Source organism: Pongo abelii, chromosome 17, assembly GCF_028885655.2.
Source record: "Pongo abelii isolate AG06213 chromosome 17, NHGRI_mPonAbe1-v2.0_pri, whole genome shotgun sequence".
In the NCBI taxonomy this organism is placed as follows: domain Eukaryota; kingdom Metazoa; phylum Chordata; class Mammalia; order Primates; family Hominidae; genus Pongo; species Pongo abelii.
Window position 1 is genome coordinate 40,705,386 of NC_072002.2, and position 18,878 is coordinate 40,724,263.

Here is an 18,878-nt window from a genome sequence, read left to right on the forward strand (position 1 = left end):
TTCTAGAAAAATGAGATGTTTAAGTAGAAGGACGCCGTTCTCCTGTAGCTGCAACCTGCTGGGGTTGAGTAGGGGCTGCTCCTTCAAATGTTCCAGTTTGGCTATCTCTTACTGATTCATGTAACTTGCCCAGCCCTTGGAGACATCTGAGTTTGCTGTGCTAACACTAAGGTGATGTCTTATTTTCTCATACAACTTTATGTCATCAGCTCTTAGCCTGCTTCATTCATCATGAATGGATGAATGGGGAAAACAGCCACTTAACTGCCCCTCCCACCAACAGACTGTTCCCAGACAGTCAAGCCTGCAGACTCCCTAAATGAGTATCTGCCCACCTTCTGTGATTCTCCAGTGGTTCCTAAATAAAGTCCGAATCCTTGTCTGGCAGTCAAGATCAGCTTCCCTCTCACACTCCCAAAATCCAATTCCACCTTCCTTTTCTAGCCCATGCTTCCCTCGTCCCACACCATGTGCTGACCCTGCCTTGTGCTTCTCCAGCTCAGAGCCTCTGCCCCACCCCCAAATACTCCTTCCTTGCAAAGCCTACCCATCTTTCAAGCGCCACCTCCCCAAAGGATGGTTTTTCTAATTTCCCAGACTAGATATGATCCCATATGATTGGGCATTTCTAGAATCCTTGGTTTGTAAATATGAAACGACATATTCCATTGTGCCTTGGACAGTAGTTAGGTATGCACATACCTTAATTCACCTCTAGATGTGCAGAGAGCCCCGCTCCTCTCACTCCCCAGAAACCCACAGCGGAAACCATGTCATGGTCGCCCTAGTATCAGCAAAGCCAAGTGCCCAACATACTGAAGAAGATGGTCAAAATACTTTACAGGAGTGCATTTCCGTTATAAGGAGAAAATGCTGTTAACTAATAATCTACTCCTTCCTCCTATTGAAACGTAAAACTTACTTTTTCTTAAATAGTTGTTTTGGGTCCTCTTTATAAAACTTAATCGAACATTAGCCTTTATCATATCCTTTATTTGATGTCTCAGGGTCTTAGTTACTTTAACCAAGAAATAGGGATGGATAATACAACCTCCAGTGTGGTCATAAGGATTGAATGAGTTAACAGGTAAAGTGCTCAGTACGGGTCTGGCACACAGCAAACACTAAATGGATGACTATTATTATTATGGAGAAACTCATCTAATATTTGGAACCAGTTTATAAGTGGCTTGCCTTATTCTAGTTTTCTAAAATACTTCTTAGAAAAGAGCAGGTCAAATAGTGTAGCTTGTCTGCCCTAGGCTAAAGAAATATATTTTGCTTAAAAAAAAAAGAGAGATTATTTCAACTATCAAAGATTCAGGCAACAGTGGCTTTTTTTGAGATAGTCTTGCAGTGTCGCCTGGGCTGGAGTGCAGCGACGTGATCTCGGCTCACTGCAACCTCCACCTCCTGGGTTCAAGTGATTCTCCTGCCTCAGCCTCTCAAGTAGCTGGGACTACAGGCACGCGCCACCACGCCCAGCTAAGTTGTGTATTTTTAGTAGAGACAGGGTTTCACCCTGTTGGTCAGGATGGTCTCGATCTCTGGACCTCATGATCCACCCACCTCGGCCTCCCAAAGTGCTGGGATTACAGGCGTGAGCCACCGCGCACGGCCAACAGTGGCTTCTTAAAAAGCAAACTTTTATAGCTACCAAGGTAATGATTGATTCAGGAAAGGATTACCAATGGATGTTAAAACCATTTGGTGACAGTGTGTTGAGAAACAGGATATTTATAGTCTCATAGCGTCATCCCACAGGTAATCATTAATTACAAAAAGAAAAAGCTACCTTTACACTGGATAATTTGGTGAATGTTACTTTAACCAAGAGGCCAAAACTGCCATTACTAATATGGGTCAAACTGAGTCTTGTGATATGATGCACTGAGAACATGATATCACCTATGTGGTATTCTTGAAACCAAAAAACCTGACTCTACCAGTGAGGGACAAATCAGACAAATCCAAATTGTGCAACAATCTACAAAACAGTTGACCTAGACTCTTCCAGTAAGTCGATGTCATGGAAAGACCCCTCCGCCTCCAAAAAAAAAGGAAGGGGTGGGGGGTATTATTAATAAATACAATGCATAATCCTTGATCAGATCCTCTAGGTGAAAAGCACACCTATAAAGATCCTTTTGGGAACACTGGCAAAGTTTGAATATGAACTTTATATTGAATAATAAAAAGTAGTGAAAAATAAGATTGTGATTCATTCACGCCTGTAATCCCAGCACTTTGGGAGGCCGACAGGGGTGGATCACTTGAGTTCAAGTGTTCAAGATCAGCCTGGCCAACATGGCGAAACCCGTCTCTACCAAAAATAATAATAATAATAATAATAATAATTAGCTGGGTGTGGTGGCACATGCCTGTAGTCCCAGCTATTTGGGAGGCTGAGGTGGGAGAATCACTTGAACCCAGGAGGTGGAGGTTGTAGTGAGCCAAGATTGTGCCACTGCATTCCAGCCTAGGTGACAGAGTGAGATCCTGTCTCAAAAAAAAAAAAAAAAAAGGAAAAGAAAAGAAAAAAGTCGTGATTCAATTATATTTTGACATTTTGATTGACCTACTCTTTCCTAAAGTATTTTGGTATCTGGGAATCTACATGTTTCAAGACCTAAAAAGGTGAACATTACAAGTGAAATGTTTGCTCCATTGAACTGGATCAGAGTTTTTGTAGAAACAATGGGCAACTGGGATGCAGTCATATAAATGGACCGAAGAACTTAGAAAAGAACAAAGTGGATGCCAGTAGCCAATGCACACCATTCTGTGCAGTATTTGGCTGGGACAATGCTAACTGCACATGGGCAGTCCTGGGTAAACATTAACTGATGACAATAACCAGCAGAGTCCCAAAGTGATGCCCTTGCATTATTGATTTGAGGAAATTCTGCCTAATGAGAATGGATTGCTAGTAAATCATAGAGCAATTTTATTCTCCTTTCAGTAAGACATGGATGACTGAGCAGCTGGTGGGAGCAGCCCTGTCTGTCCCCATCTGAGAGAGTGGTGTATTAGTCTCAAATAGGGAAATTACACAGCAATGTGGAAGCCTGGCTAGCCGTCATTAAAGTAATTCAGTGTTTGGGCCGCCTGTGTTTCAGGCAGTGATAGCCATTAACAGCTCACTTTTAGTTTCAGAAGCCAGAGATATTTTCATTACTAGTGTCCTCAGGCATACACTTTTTAATTTAAAAAAAGAAAGTAAGCTCAGGATGGAAATAACCCATCACCACAGGAATATCTCTGCACCAGAAACACATTCTAGTTTACCTGTCAATCTTTCCAGCATGCCAGATTTGAGTGTCTGGAATGAGGAAGAGGAGGGAAGAAAGGTGGGTGTAGGGCTGATGGAGGAATCAGGGTCACTAATACCCTGGAAAAGCTGAGGACTTCATTCTAAAGTGCTGTTGAAATCTCAGGTTTTTTACTTCTCTGGCTAATAATAAAATGATAGTTCTGGCTCTGAGATGTTCCCTACTTCTTCCAAAGCCATAATGCCCTACTTTTAAGATGCTTTGGACAGGTGTTATGGTAGACTGAAGTTGGTCACAAATGCTTTGTTACTTTCCCCAACAGGAGGTTCTTATTTCCCCCTCCTTGAGTCTGGGCTGGCCGTGTGGCTGTTCAACCAACAGAAAGCAGCAGAAGTGTACTGTGCAGTCTGGGGCCCAGGCTTTTAGAGAACTGTGGCTTTCTCTGCCTCCTTCTTGGAATCCACTTACCATGTTGAGAGAGGCCCAAGCCACATAGAGGCCAACAGCCAAGTATTTGCAGCCATCTGGGTGAGCCATCTAGGACATTCCACGCCAATCAGACCCCTGGATTGGAGAAGTGGAGCAGACATGGAGCAGACGCAGCCCAGCGAAGGCCAGTATCACAGGCCAGAACAAAATGTTTTAAGCCATTAAATTTTGGTGTGACTTGCTCTGCAGCCAGAGACAACTGAAATAGGTGTAACCGAAAAGTCCGTAAGAAGGAAGATTTACCTTGCTAACCAATGCAGAATAACAAAGCACAGGAAATAACATTTGCTGAGTCGGAAGACAACTGTCTGGAACAGGTGATGACATTCTTAGCCTTTGGTAGGTTTTGACTTCAAAACTGACCCCGGCTTTCAAGCCTCTTTTTGATGCTCAACACGGACAATTTCAAAAAGAAAAAATTTCACTTTAATCCAGCCTCACCCCCACATGTGTGTTTCACACAGACCTTATTTTTTAAACAGAGTTTATTGTATTTAATACATTATAAAATTTGAAAAATTGTAGGAAAGCAGCAGACTTGAACTGGAGCAATTCTAACAAGGAATAATTCTGGCCCCTTGGCAAAACTGATCAGTTTTAAAACAAAGTAAAGTTCACATCTGTGAGGTGGACAAAAAAGAAGTGTGACTTCTGTACAAACTACATTTAAAATTTCATGTCTAACATCTTTGCAATGTGCTCATGAGGGTTTTTCTGAAGTCCTGCCTGGTCCCTGCCTAAAGAGAGACGTGGAACCTCCATATACAAACAAACTTGATTCAAGGTGTTTTGTCTGTTTTGTTTTTTAAAAAAAAGGAAAAAGAAAGACAAAGGAAAAAGAAATATGGATGGCTGTTGGCAATGGAAACTGTAAGGAGACTGTGTCCTCACCACTCATGGCTTATTTGTCAGAGGCCTCGGGAGGCCCAGGACACTTCACGGCCATCACAGCACCAACTGCGGCTATCACCTTTTTTTTTTTTCTTTTTTGCATTTCCTACCTTTTGACATATATATATATATTTATATATTTTTTACACCTTGAGGATATCACTATTCCAATTGTTCCCATATGAATACAGGTGTGGTCTCTATTGGATATAAATGTGTCTTTTATTCGATTTTAGGTCCAGGACTTGGTTTGCTGTCCCAACTGCACATAAATGTCCCTTTTTTGTTTGAGTTATTGGTTGTGTGTGTCTTCCTTTTTGCATAAGAAATATGTCCGTTTAGTCCAGAGGCTCTTGCTTTATCCGGATGACGGAGGGTACGCGGGGCGTCCGCCTCAGTTCCCGCCGAAGGACATATTCGCTGAACTGGGACGAGTCCACTCCTCCCCCACAGGAGCCCACGATTTCAAATCCTCTTTGCTGCAACCTCTCGAGGACCTGTGAGGGAACAAGACAAGCATCCAGTTAGGGGTGAGGTAAGTCCTATGGCTACATAAACACCCCAAAGTTTGAGATTATGCGCACTCTGGTTCATCTCATCCAGCACCCATGTCCCTGTGAGCTGCTCCTCTCAAAGGAAGGCCCTGGATTAACAGGCAGGAGAGAGGAAGCAAGCATTTCTAATGCCTAAAATGTGCCTTTACATGCTTGCTTTACACACACCAGCTACAACACTTGGTGGTGGTAGGCCCGTTTTATAGATGAGAAAACTGAGGTTCATGGCTAGTCAGTGATGGGACTAGGTTTCCAACTCGGGTCTGTTTGGCCTCAAATCTCCTGTTTTTGTATATGCAATGCTGCCCTCTCTGTCAAAAATGAGGATTCACATTTCAAAGCTCATTTATCACTAAAATACATCCTATGAGATGATAAAGAATCTGGAAAGGACAGTGATGGCAGAGTTTACTTAGCCAGTGATTCATTCGTACTCTCAACTCCGCCTTTGTTCAAGTTTCCTAATACCGAGTTGATATATATGTTTTGGCCTGGAAGACTGATGTAATTTCAATAGCAGAACAAAGGGATTACTGAAGACACTAGAGGATTATCTACAGGTTTTCAAGTTTGTAGCATTTGAAACAGATTTATGCCCTGCATGCATTCAAGGAGACAAGAATCAGCACAATGATTACATATTAGAAAATGTATGAAAAATAAAGATATTCTAAACTTCTTATACAAATGTAAGCCATAGAATCTGTTCCTTAATTTTGAAGTCAAATACCTAACGCCAGCAAGATTCCTGGGTTTGGCACTACATGTCTGACACTCTCAAATGCAGGAAACAGTACCTGTGACTCTTAGATAGACAAAAATACAGGAAACTGATCTGGAGCATTCTGTTTCTTTAAGAATCCAACAAATATTAGACTTGCAAATGTTTCCTGCCCGAGTTCTGAATATAATTAAATTACTTCCACACCACCTTAAAGGCAAAGTGATTCAATCATAACTTAAAAAAAAAAAACAAAACACAAAAAAACACCCACCTCAAAAAAACTTTTATTGGAATGAAGTGAAATGTAGTCAATGTAAAGTGAATCCTTACTTTTTAAAAAAGTATTATTTTTTAGTTGCCTACTTCAATATAGAATATAGTCTGCTATGTTGCAAAACAGCTTACTAGATGAGATTGGAAAGCAAGAGAGTATGTTTTCTAAAAATTAAAACCTCAAGTGCTGGCAAATTAAAAAAAACACACACAAGTCCTTATGAGAACAAAATTAACATTCTACCCAGCAGTGCTGTATTTCTGTAGGTAAATGCACAATGCATATGCATACCTGTCAGCATAAGGACAGGAAGAAAACAGTCCCTAAATTCAAAATCAAGGTGTGCTTTGGTGGCAGGTAAATACAAAGACGAAGAACAGCTCCCTCCATGGATTCCCCAGCAGAGGGAGGAATGCAGCCCTCAGCAAGAGGCACCCCAGCTTGCTTGGCCAAACCAGCACCCTGGAAAGGATTCCTTGCCATGATTAGGAGAGGAAATCCAAAGGGGAGGAAGCCATGAACAGCAGAGAACCTAACCCTGATGACCATTTTTCTTTGAGTCTTAAGGTCACTAAATGCTAACAGGAGGAAATCGCTAAGCTCTTCTTCGGAGTCCGATAGGCATCATGTGATAATTATTCAATGTGATCCAATGTTACCTTGGATATGGTCAAAAGCTTATTTCAATGTAATGCAAACAGCTGATGGAGCCATTACTTTGGAAACAACAACACGTTCACAGCAAAGTTCCTGAAACAGTGATCACATAACAACTTAGTGAGGTATCGGGTGTTGTAAGCCTTATCCCAGAGTCTCTGCGTGCCCATAGGCTGGTGCCTATTTCTTGGTCGGTGCAGCAGGACGCAAGGGTAGGTCATGGCTGTGTCATACGACCATGTTAATCCAGATGAAAATTTCCACATCTGATGTGGGAAACTGTCAAGCATATGAATTGATGATCGTTATTCACCGGCCCAAGGGTGTGGCCGAGGCCTTCCTGTGCTGGCTCTGAATGGTTCTGCCCCTCTGTCTGCTCCAGTGGCAGCCAGGGCAGGCTGTTGTGTGGAAGGGGACAGGCTTTCTGGGCTTTAAAGAGGCTTAAACTGCTGAGGCGGTCTCAGGAACGCTGTGCAGGGCCATGCGGGAGCGCCACACACCTCCAGGGGGCGCTCTCCGCACAGGTGAGAACGCGAATCTCGTCCTCCGGAACCCTGCGACCCAGCAGCCACCCTGCCGCCTGGGAGCATGTGCCTTCCGCTAGCATGCTTAGGGAACATTTTCTGCCAGTTTTCTGCTCTTCTGTTCTCAGACATCTGTTCATATATTTAAAGAGTTATAAATAGTAGTGGAACAATCCTCAAGAGGCAGCACAGAAGAGTGGGTGCTTCTAGTCTCTGTGCTTTGGGAAGGGTTCTGCTGACTAAATACTGAACAAAGTCATGGGCCCATTCCAGTTAAAAAGAAAGAGGGAAAAAACCAGAACCCTCACTCCATTGACTTCAAACAGTTTTGTGTCACACAGAGCTGAAATCAAGACCCAGGTGCGCTTCTGCCTTCCCATCAGCAAGACAGAGAGGATTAACAGTGCTTACCTGTTAGGGTTGTAAGAAGACAACACATGTTCAGGCCATGGCCCAGGGTAGGGCAGAGAGTCAGTGCTCAGCACACGTTAGCCTCTGAGTTCTCAATTCCACCCCCACATCTCCTGCTCCCCTACACTTCTCCATCTCAGGAAATGGCAGTTCCACTCACCCAGTTCCTCTGTCAAAAATCTTAGTCATCCCGGGCTTATGTCTCACAACCCACAGCCATCGTCAGAAAACCTTATTAGCTCTACCCTCCAGACACACACAACTGGACACTTCTCAACTGCTTGAACCACAGCTTGCTGCCTGGTCTCTTTGTTTCTCCTATTCTCTAGCTGCTGTGGCAATGTTCACTTTAAAATACGAGTTCTGTCAGTTCTCCCTTCTGCTCAAAACCCTCCAATGGATTTCCATTTGGCTCACGTACACAAACGAACCAAAACCAAAAGATGCCAAAATAAACAATCCTAGGGCACTTGCCACCTCCTAACGAGGCTCTCCGTGATCTGTCCCTGATTTTTCCGGGCCTCCTGTCTGGGTACTCTCTCTCCCTGAGTCACTTTCTTCAAGCCAAACTGGCTTTCCTGATAGTCCTCAATATGCCAGCATACTCTACCCCAGAAATCCACTTACCACCTCCTGGGCAATATATTTATGTTGACTGTTTGCCTCCCACTCCACTCCCATAATGCAGTTCCATGAACACAGAGCTGTCCATCGTGTTCTCTGTCTGTTTGTCTCACTATGTTGCTGAGGCTGAACCTGAACTCCTGGGCTCAAGTGATCCTCCTGCCTTAGCCTCTGGAGTGGCTGGGACTACAGGCGTGTGCCACCATGCCCAGCTGTTGTGTTCTATATCTGTCTCTTCTGTATCTCCAGTGCTCATCCCAGCACCTGGCACAATCACAAGACTTACAGAATGACTGCTGTAGAGGGTGATAATTCACCTACCCAACAGAAGTGTCACTGAGTGAGTTTCTCAGCTCTTTGGAGGAAAGGCACCATGTGAGGGCAAGGTTAAGTGACAACAGTACGAGTGACATTTGATGCCACACAGTGTGTAACAATGCTATACCTGGACTGAGTTGAGGTGACAGTAGCCATTTAGTGGAAACCTGATGACGTGCGTCGAGTCGTGATTCCAGCCTGCATTGACAGAATTACACATCACGTCGCCGATCTCTGGAAATACTTCTTCTATCAAGGATTTGTCACCGCTTAGCGTGATCCTTTCTCCGAGGTCTGGGGCCACACGCACGACGAGGCACTCACAGGGCCTTGAAAAACGACCAGTTTCTCTGTCCTGCTTCCATCTTTCCATCTCCAACAACATGGGCTGAAGCTGAAAATATTTTGCCTCTTCATATAACAAAGTGTAGTCCTGGAAAAAAAAAAAAAAAGGTATTTCACAGTGCAAACTGCAAACATAAAGTACTAAACATGTCCACATCTAAGAGGTGAATTTTTCCACTTCTTGTTATGTCAGTGATCAAATCTGCATGCGTGTTTTTCACTTACGACATGTTTGTAGAGGCTCAATTTGCATTCATTCATTCATTCATTCAGTGAAGATAAAAGGATCTGAGTAGATTAGGGCTGGTCAGGCCTCTTCTAAGTGCGTTACATGATTTAAATCCTGTAACCCTTGTCATTGCTCAGTGAATTAGGAACCATTATTATTCCCATTTTGCAGATGAGAAAACTGAGATGTGAAAGGATTCACCCAAGACTTGTTTCTTTTAGTAGAAAAAATGTCTCTGGGTATTTCAAGTTTGAGTGTGTCGGTGAGAACCCAATTTCTGTCCTCTTGGATGGAACGCATATATTGACCAAGGGGAGGCACAACCTTGCCAATGGGTACCCTTCATCAGAAGCTCCGGGTCACCTTTGGTGGCCATAGGAGGGTGTGGGACAGAGATAAGAGGGCTAGAGACAGGCGGGGATGGGCACCTGGAGGGCAGGCATGTTACTTTTACTTGAACTTGGGTGTTGATTTGTGATGGTTCGGGGGAGGCTGGTGGAGACCTGGAAGGCTAGTGTACTGCCCTGTGCCACCTGTTGGAGCTGCCATCATAGAGTCAGAGACATAAACAACATTAGGCCTCGACTCCTGCAAGATGTGCAACAAAGAAAACCTGTCCATTTCTGCATTTCTGAAAGCATGAACACCTGGTCTTTTGGCATGGTTTCCTTTCCTCCAGCCTTAAAATAATCTGTTGAATTGAAACAGAAATCTAACAAAACAGGTATTAAAACACACACATAAGCCACTGAATGGGAAGACAAAAGAGAATGAGGGGGAGGCAGCAACTCAGGAACAATGTTAACAAGCAGGTCAATGTTATGGCTAAACGTAGCTATGGCCACAATCATTTCTGGGTGTAAGATAAGTGGATACTTGTCTAGACATGTTGACTGAGAACACTTTAATCAGCTGACACAGGCATTTGTGCCTTCCGTCCATGGGCAAGAGCTGGCAGGGGATGCCCGGTGCCTGCATGACAGCCAATGTTGCAAATATGTGGTCCGAGTGCCTCAAAGAGGCCCCTGATGTCCAGATGGGCTAGAGCACAAGAAGCAGAAGATGACCATGGGATAATTATTTTTATTTTGCACTTTGCTCTTTCTCTTGCAAATCAAGCAATAGCAGCAGCAGCAGTAGCGGCATTATTCAACAACACTTCCAGAGAAAACAGCATGGAGAGATGAGAGTACTTGGGAGTCTTGAGCTGGGTAATCCACTTTCCATATAAAGAAACTCGGATCCGGTAGAAGATGCTGATGACAACACTCATCTCAGTGGAATGGGCTGCAGCTTTATTCTGTCCTTTTCCTGGCAACCCCCTTACCACAGGAGTCTTGGTTCCCTGAAGGAAAGGAGCTCATTGCTCTGAAAATCTTCCTTGCACATGTTCTACCCGCTTAGGCTCCTGACCCAGAGGAGATACTGTTTTGCTTTAAGGAGCTGAAAGCTAGGCTGAGGTGTGGCCACTCTTAAGACAGGGCAGAACTGGGGCCCCTAGACCAGCCTGAGGGGTAGGAGTGGGGAAGCCTCTGCAGGTTCCTCCTGGTTCTACCTGGGATCCCCACTCCGGGGCTTTGTCATCTTGGCATCACACCAACTGTAAGATACTGACCTAAATACTTATTTACCAACAGGACAGCTCTCAAGGAGATTTTAAAACAGCAATGAGAGTTACACAAGCGAGAGAAGCGAGAACTTATGCTATTGCTTTTTATTTTTTTGTGAGATTTAATTACAAAACTTAGCACAAGGAAGGATCTAGACTCCAGTGAAAATATCACTTATAGGCTGGGCGTGGTGGTTCACGCCTGTAATCCCAGCACTTTGGGAGGTGGAGGCAGGTAGATTATCTGAGGTCAGGAGTCTGAGACCAGCCTGGCCAACATGACGAAACCACGTCTCTACTAAAAATACAAAAAATTAGCCGGGCATGGTGGCGGACAAAGCCCTGATCTCCCAGTGTGTCCAAAGTGAATGAAGTGAATGAAGCTAACAGGATTTGGGGTTAGAAGTCCTCCCCACACTGACCCTGAGTTCTCACCATCTTTTCTTCCTTCTAGGTTCACAAGCCACTTGTTTAATAATCCACTCTGAGGTCTGGCCCTGGATGGGCAGTGAGGCTTACAACATAATGTTGCTCCAATTCATTGTTACCCACTCTTGGAAAAGTCGAGAAACACTGGCCCTTTTCAGATTTTTGGTCGTGCTCAGTGACCACTCTGGGATCCTGCTAGGTTTTATTAAAGTGAGAGTCAGAAGCGCTCCTATGAAGTTCATGTTGCCCCTGGGTTAGAGTCTCATGGGCCTAGCCTTGAACTGCTTTAAGCCACCAGGTGTTCTTTTACTCTCTCTTGATCATCCTGGCTCCATTTTTTCCTTTACTATGCTGTTCTATCTGGTCTCCAGAGTAAAGCCACTGCTATGTCATGGGGAGCAGATGACAGAGAACAGCCGAGCACTCATGCTTCTCTCCGGTGACTGCTCACCGTGCTGCCTTGCCTCTAAGCACTGGCCGGCCAGAGAACTGAAATGGTCCTTCTTGCTGTGTTACCATTTTCTGCACATGGTGAAGTGCACATTGGCCATTCATTTTCTTGGCAGGTTCCTTTGTGTCTTTCTATCCTGCCTAACACCCGCTTACAGTCTCAGCTCATCAGAAATGAACCTGCAAAGCAGCGTCAGTCCCACTGGCTGCTGTCTTTAGAAACCTCCTTTCCTTCCTTAGATGGGATCATTTAACTTTACTCTCTAAATACCATGGTTTTTAAAGTTTAGTGTGTTTCTGTTAGGTTCTCTGGCCTTGTGCTTATTTCCTTCAGGCCTCTGAATTTTCCAAAATCTTTCCTTAAGCCTTTGTTCTAATCTGGCAATGTCCTTTCTGGGGCTTTTACAAACTCGAGATGACTGGTCTCTTGTTTCCAAGGTTCTTGGTGGAAATAGGCAGGGGTTTATGGTGCAGCAGCAGGTTCAGCACCTGTTTTTCTGAAGGAAATGAATTCACAACATCCACTTTTCCTCCCTTCTGAGCAATGAGCTTTCAGCAAAGCCACTCAAGAGTGTGCTAGATGCTAGCACTCTTCTGCCCTGTCCTATGTCCATTTTATCTTCTCTGATTAAGAAGCACCATCTGGCCAGGCACAGTGGCTCGCACCTGTAATTCCAGCACTTTAGAAGGTGGAGGCAGGAGGATTACTTGAGGCCAGGAGTTCAAGACCAGCCTGGGCAACATAGGGAGACCCTGTTTCTATAAAAAGTAAAAATATTAGCTGGGTGTGGTGGCCCGGGCCTGTGGTCCCAGCTAAGTTGAGGCTGCAGTGAGCTATGTTTGCATCACTGCACTCCAGCCTAGAAGACTGAGAAAGACCCATCTCAAAAAAAAAAAAAAAAAGGCACCATCCATATTTCTTGCTTAGCCCCATATACATTTAAAGGGAAAGCAGTTACTCACAGACCTATTATCATGTTTAAATCATTTCAAAATCTTAGAATACTTTTTTTTTTTTTCCTTGAGATGGAGTTTCGCTCTTGTCATCCAGGCTGGAGTACAGTGTTGTGATCTCAGCTCACTGCAACCTCTGCCTCCTGGGTTCAAGCAATTCTCCCTCCTCAGCCTTCTGAGTAGGTGGGATTACAGGTGCCCACCACTACGCCCGGCTAATTTTTGTATTTTTAGTAGAGACAGGGTTTCGCCATGTTGGCCAGGCTGGTCTTGAACTTCTGACCTCAGGTGATCCACCTGCCTCGGCCTCCTGAAATGCTGGGATTACAGGCGTGAGCCACCACGCCCGGCCTGAACACATATTTTTAAATAACTTAAGATTTACAATGATTTTTTTTGAGGCAGGAAGATCAAGATCACATTTTACATATGAGCTTCCCTAAGATCCTGAGGACAGGTACATGGGACAAGAAAACAGACATGGGTGGTGGACTCCAAAATGCAAACAGGCCAGGGTTTGATAATTGGAATTCAGAAAACATCCTCCCTAGAGGGAGGAAAACGATATATTCAGTGTATTAGGTTCCTACTGCTGCTGTGAGAAATTACCACAAATTTGGTGGCTTAAAACAACACAGATTTATTCCCTTACAGTTCTCCAGGTCAGAAGTCGGAAATGGATCTCACTGGGCTGAAGTCATGGTGCCAGCAGGGATGCCTTCCCTCTGGAGGCTCTGGGGACAAATCCACTTCCTCATCTTTTCCAGCGTCCAGAGGCTGCGAGAATTCCTTGGCCCATGGCCAGCAAGCACATCACTTCTCTCATCCCATCTTCTCTAACCCCGGCCCTCCTGCCTCCCTCAAATAAGGACCCCTGTGATTATACAGGGCCCACTTGGATTATCCAGGCTAATCCCCCCATCTCAAGACCCTTAACTTAATCACATCTGCAAAGTCCCCTTTGCCATGTAAAGCATCGTATTCACAGGTTCTGAGAACTGGGGCAAGCTTCCCCTCACAGTCAATGGTTCCGCAAAACAGTTGAAAGGTTTATTTTCTGAATGTACCTGAGGCTTTACCCAGTAGCTGACAGGTCCTTACATTCAAAAGGCAACTCAACTGTTCACCCACTTCATTTTAAAAACTGTGTAGATGCCAGATGCCATGGAAGGCACCGTGAGCACAAAAAGGATTTTTCTCTGAGGAATGTCTCCAATACCTCCCAGGAGCTCTAGCTCTCCTCACCCCCAGGCTCAGAGCAGTGGGATCCTGCTCTTGGGACCCTCGGCAGTGGGTGGTTCCCTAGCAGGCAGGGCACCTATGTATCAGGGGTACCACCAGCAAAGCAGGGGTGCCAAGAAAATGAAAGGATTTTACCTTTTCCATTTCCAAAACAGCAACCAAGTAGTGGTGATGATAAGAAAAGACAGATCTCTGCAGCACTTACTTTGCTTTTGTTTTAAAGATTTTGTTTTTCCTGTCGGGGACGGGAGGTTGGGGGAGTGGCCACTGCAGTTTTTTCAGTGTTTAGGGTACTAAAGCTCTTAATTGCCCTGGCTTGTAATACTCCTTTGGGCTGGAATAATTTTTTTTTTTAACGGAGTTTCTCTCTCCTTGTCCAGGCTGGAGTGCAATGGCATGATCTCAGCTCAGTGCAACCTCTGCCTCCCAGGTTCAAGAGATTCTCCTGCCTCAGCCTCCAGAGTAGCTGGGATTACAGGCGCCTGCCACAACACCCGGCTAATTTTTGTATTTTTAGTAGAGATGGGGTTTTGCCATGTTGGCCAGGCTGGTCTTGAACTCCCAACCTCAGGTGATCTGCTCACCTCAGCCTCCCATAGTGCTGGGATTACAGGTGTGAGCCACCGTGCCCAGCCCATTCTTTCTTTTCTTCAAAGCCTGGAGGGCCTGGCCCACGTGCCCCTTTTCTCCTGCCACTACTTGAAAGTTCTCACCAGGCGGTCCCCTCCTCATGCAGGGGCATTGACTCCCAGCTTCTCCCGACTACTCTTGTTTTCCTGGGTCAAGGATACCCAGACTAGGATTAGTCTTGATAGCTGTTGAAAGAAATGGAAGCAGCAGCAGTGTCCCGTCTATGCCCTGCCACTGTCTCCACTCCCATCTTACAGACAGAAGCACACACAGGTGACCGTGCCAGGGTGCTGACGGCGGGATGGAAGGCAGGCCCACCAGCATTCTGAAACAAAACCCTGGCTTGGAAAGTCACGAGGACGGCACACCACAGGAGCTAGGCCTGATGTCTAGGGCGTGCTGAGGGCGGGGGCCAGAGACACCATCAGAGATGGTGTCGGGGTAGGGCTGGCTGCTCTCCCATCCTCCCAGTCCTGCCTCTGGGAAAATATCCTTGGGAGGAGAAAAGAGGTCATGGGCAGTACTAGACAGCGCCAGTCACCAGACCACGGATACAGCCTCGGTGGCGGTAGCTGAGGCCGTGGTCTGGGGCATGTCCTGAGTGGGCACTCCCGCAGGTACCAGTGAAGAAACTCCGGCGAGTGGGGGCTTATCCAAGTCGCCACTCTGCCTTCTCTGAGAAAGTTCTACCCGCAGGAATGAGGACCTAGAAGCAATGTGTGTGTCGCCACAGCTGATTGGCTAAAGGACAGGCATGGAGCCAAGCTGAGCCAATCAGATGGTGTCTCTGTAGGACCAAGGGAGGGGAAAGAGGCCCTGGGCTTGCTGGACTGGCACATGTTAATGGCAGCTCCTGCAATTTAAGTCTTCAGGGCGGTCCTGGTGTTTCCACCCCTGAGAGAAAGCTTCCACTAATTCTATGAGATAAACTAGTAAGCGCTTCCTGTCAATACTCCCTTTAACTCTTCCTTAAGCTGGACGACTGGTTCTCGAGCAGGAGTAATTTTGACACTAGAGGGCATTTAGCAATGTCTGGAGACGCTCTTGGTTGTTGTAACCGGGAAGGGGGTGCTACTGGAATTTGATGGGTAGGGAGGGATGCTGCTGAAAACCCTATATTGCACAGGACAGCCCCACCACAAAGAATTGTTTGGCCCCAAATGTTACTTTGAGCTTGACAGAGATCGTTTTTATTGCAGCCTAAGGAGCATGCAACTCACCTTGATCCAATGATCAGTTCATTCCTAGCATCATTAATGGTGGCTCAACCACATGCCTTTGCTACTGTGATGTAGTATGAAGCAAACAGCATCACTGTGATGTATTCTCCCCAACATGTCTAACTTAAACCCATCATGTCTTTAGAGATGACTTCCAGTTTACAGGAAATTAGGGGATAGATTCATGAACTAAACTACACATGACAAGGCAACCACACAAATCGAGATGGCAGGACATTTTGCAGGACAGCTAGCCCAGTCTCCAGCAAGCTGTAAAGGGCATTGTGGGGTCAAGCAGGGAAACTCAAATATAGTTGCAGAATTGGAGGAAATAATTGTTTTTTTTTTTTTTGGAAAATGGAAAGGTAAAGTTATTGTCCAAAATAAGCACAGGAAAAGATCCAGAAGGCTACTCACTAATGTTTTAACATTGGCAATCTGAGTGGTGGGAACATACGGTATAGTTTTTTTTTTTTTTTAGTTTGTCTATATTTTTAAATTTTCTACAATGTACATGCACTTCTTCTATAATATTAAAATGTTATTAAAAATAAACAATAGAGGTTGGTTGTGGTGGTGGCTCACACCTGTAATCCCAGCACTTTGGGAGGCCAAGGCAGGAGGATTGCTTGAGCCCAGGAGTTTGAGATCAACCTATGGCAGCATAGTGAGACCGTCTCTACAAAAAATGAAAAATTAGCTGAGTGTGGTGGTGCATGCCTGCAGCCCCAGCTACTTTGGGGGTGCTGAGCGGGGAGGACTGCTTGAACCTGGGAGGCTGAGACTGCAGTGAGCTATGATTGCACCACTGCATTCCAGCCTGGGTGACAGCACAAGACCCTGTCTCAAAAAAAATTTTTTAAGGCCGGGAACAATGGCTCATGCCTATTATCCCAGCACTTTGGGAGGCCGAGGTGGGTGGATCACCTGAGGTCAGAAGTTCAAGATCAGCCTATCAATATGGTGAAAACCCGTCTCTACTAAAAATACAAAAGTTAGCTGGGCATGGTGGCGGGTGCCTGTAATCTCAGCTACTTGGGAGGCTGAGACAGGAGAATCACTTGAACCCAGGAGGCGAAGGTTGCAGTGAGCCGAGATTGCGCCATTGCAGTCCAGCCTGGGTGACAGAGCAAGACTCTGTCTCAAAAAAAAAATTTTTTTTTAATTAATTAATTGAAAAAATACCCAATAGACTTTTGAACATATCCAGGGCTAGGTAAGTTGGGAGCTGCCTGCCAGCAAATTTGTCTATGTCTAGGAATGGTGGATATACAGACAGACCATGAAAGATGTGAGCAACATGGGGGACACTTACCAAAGATGATGTTAAAGATAAAAGGCTACAGAAAGAGAGAGAGAGAATTGTATGGTTCTCCATAAAAAATGGGGCCGAAGCTCTAGACTCTTGGTGTGCTGAGAGTTGCAACCACGTGTGTGTGTGTGTGCCTATGTATGCGTACACGTTCATGTGCAGAGCATAAAACAATGAGCAAATCAGTAAAGTTGGAGGGAGGGGAAAATTAAGGGAAGAGGGACAGTCATATCCATAATAAAGCACTGCAGAAAAGTTCTGCAATCACTTATGCAGAGAACAGATCTCAACAGCTTTCCATGGAAGCCAGGACACAAGCAACTGCCACTTAAATGGTGTTCTGAAATATGAAATTATCTCAAAGATGAAATGGGTATCCAGCTCGGACAGCACATTTGCAGAATGAGATTTTAGGCGTGGAGGATCTTGTGACTTCAGGATTGAATGCACTTGTTCACCCAGTATTAAATGGCTAGGGAAAGAAGCAGGTAATCAATAAACATTCTCTCTAGCAAACTTAGTGAAAGAGATTCTCTCCTCATGCAAAAAACCATGTCCTGGCTGGGCATGGTGGCTCACACCTATAATCCCAGCACTTTGGGAGGCTGAGGTGGGCGGATCACTTGAGGTCAGGACTTTGAGACCAGCCTGGCCAACATGGTGAAACCCCATCTGTACTAAAAATATAAAAATTAGCTGGGTGTGGTGGCGCGTGCCTGTAGTCCAGCTACTTGGGAGGCTGAGGAAAGAGAACTGCTTGAACCCGGGAGGCAGAGGTTGCAGTGAGCTGAGATCGTGCCACTGCACTCCAGCCTGGGCGACAGAGCAAGACTTTGTCTCAAAGAAACCAAAAAAACCCCAAAAACCATGTCCCTCCCAGGTTCAAGAGAAAACTCTGACGAGGAAGAAAGCACCAATAGTACTGTTCGGGACGCGCAGACTGAAAGCTCCTATGTGTACCTGTATTTGTGACTCCTGTAAACTGCACTGCTCCTGCTGATGCAATTCCATCACCAGCCACCAGAGCGGAAGGACCCCTTCAGCTTCTGCTGCCCCTCCCAGGTTCCAGAACACCCTGTACTGTAATTTACAGCCTGTCACCAGAGGTTCTGTGGGAAATGTTTTAAGGCCCTGGGATACGTGAGTTTCATTTGACATGCTTTTGTTTTTTTTTCCTGAAGCGTGGGTTACAGCTAAATCCTTAGCCAATTAAAGGGTGTGTTTGGTACTTAGAATTGATAAATAGCAGGTCTTTAAGAGCTCTGGAATCCTCAGGAAGCATGCAAAAGGTGCAGAGAAGCAGCTGTGCCAATCCTAGGCAGGTGGGTGGGCGAGTCCTTAAGGAAACTGGCCACAGTTGAACTCCGTGTGGAAGTTTTTCCCTCCCCAGCACCTAACCTGAATGCTCCTGGAGGAAGAATAATGCCTGCTAGGTAGGTTTATGTGCTGCGGGTTAAACCAAAGTACATGGCTAAAATACCTGGCTCAGTTTCTGGAACATACTGCAACTAAAAATGAATGGCTACTATCATTTCTAACTGTAATTCCGAATATATTCTTTTGTGATTCCCTGCAGCCTGCATCCTTTTTAATAATGGGAATTATAAATTAATATTATTCTGATAAGCAGCACACAATGATGATATTATATACACGTTTTGTATTTTCTACTTCGTCCTATATAATTTTGAAAGGAAGTGCATTGCCTACTCATATTTAG

At 45.1% G+C, this 18,878-nt stretch overlaps 1 protein-coding gene across 4 annotated transcripts in view; it reads right to left on the bottom strand.

Annotated features, from left to right (window-relative positions):
• Positions 1-4,228: 4,228 nt before the first annotated feature.
• The window catches only part of KCTD1 (potassium channel tetramerization domain containing 1), a 205,605-nt gene continuing 190,955 nt past the window's right edge, over positions 4,229-18,878 (bottom strand). For all 4 annotated transcript variants that reach the window (XM_024235808.3, XM_054537752.2, XM_024235809.3 and 1 more), the window contains exons 4-5: positions 8,866-9,171; positions 4,229-5,149 (exon numbers count right to left, since the gene is read on the bottom strand). In XM_024235808.3, coding sequence (XP_024091576.1) covers positions 4,991-5,149; positions 8,866-9,171 — 465 coding nt within the window. In that variant the 3' untranslated portion in view covers positions 4,229-4,990. The remainder of the gene's footprint in view (positions 5,150-8,865; positions 9,172-18,878) is intronic.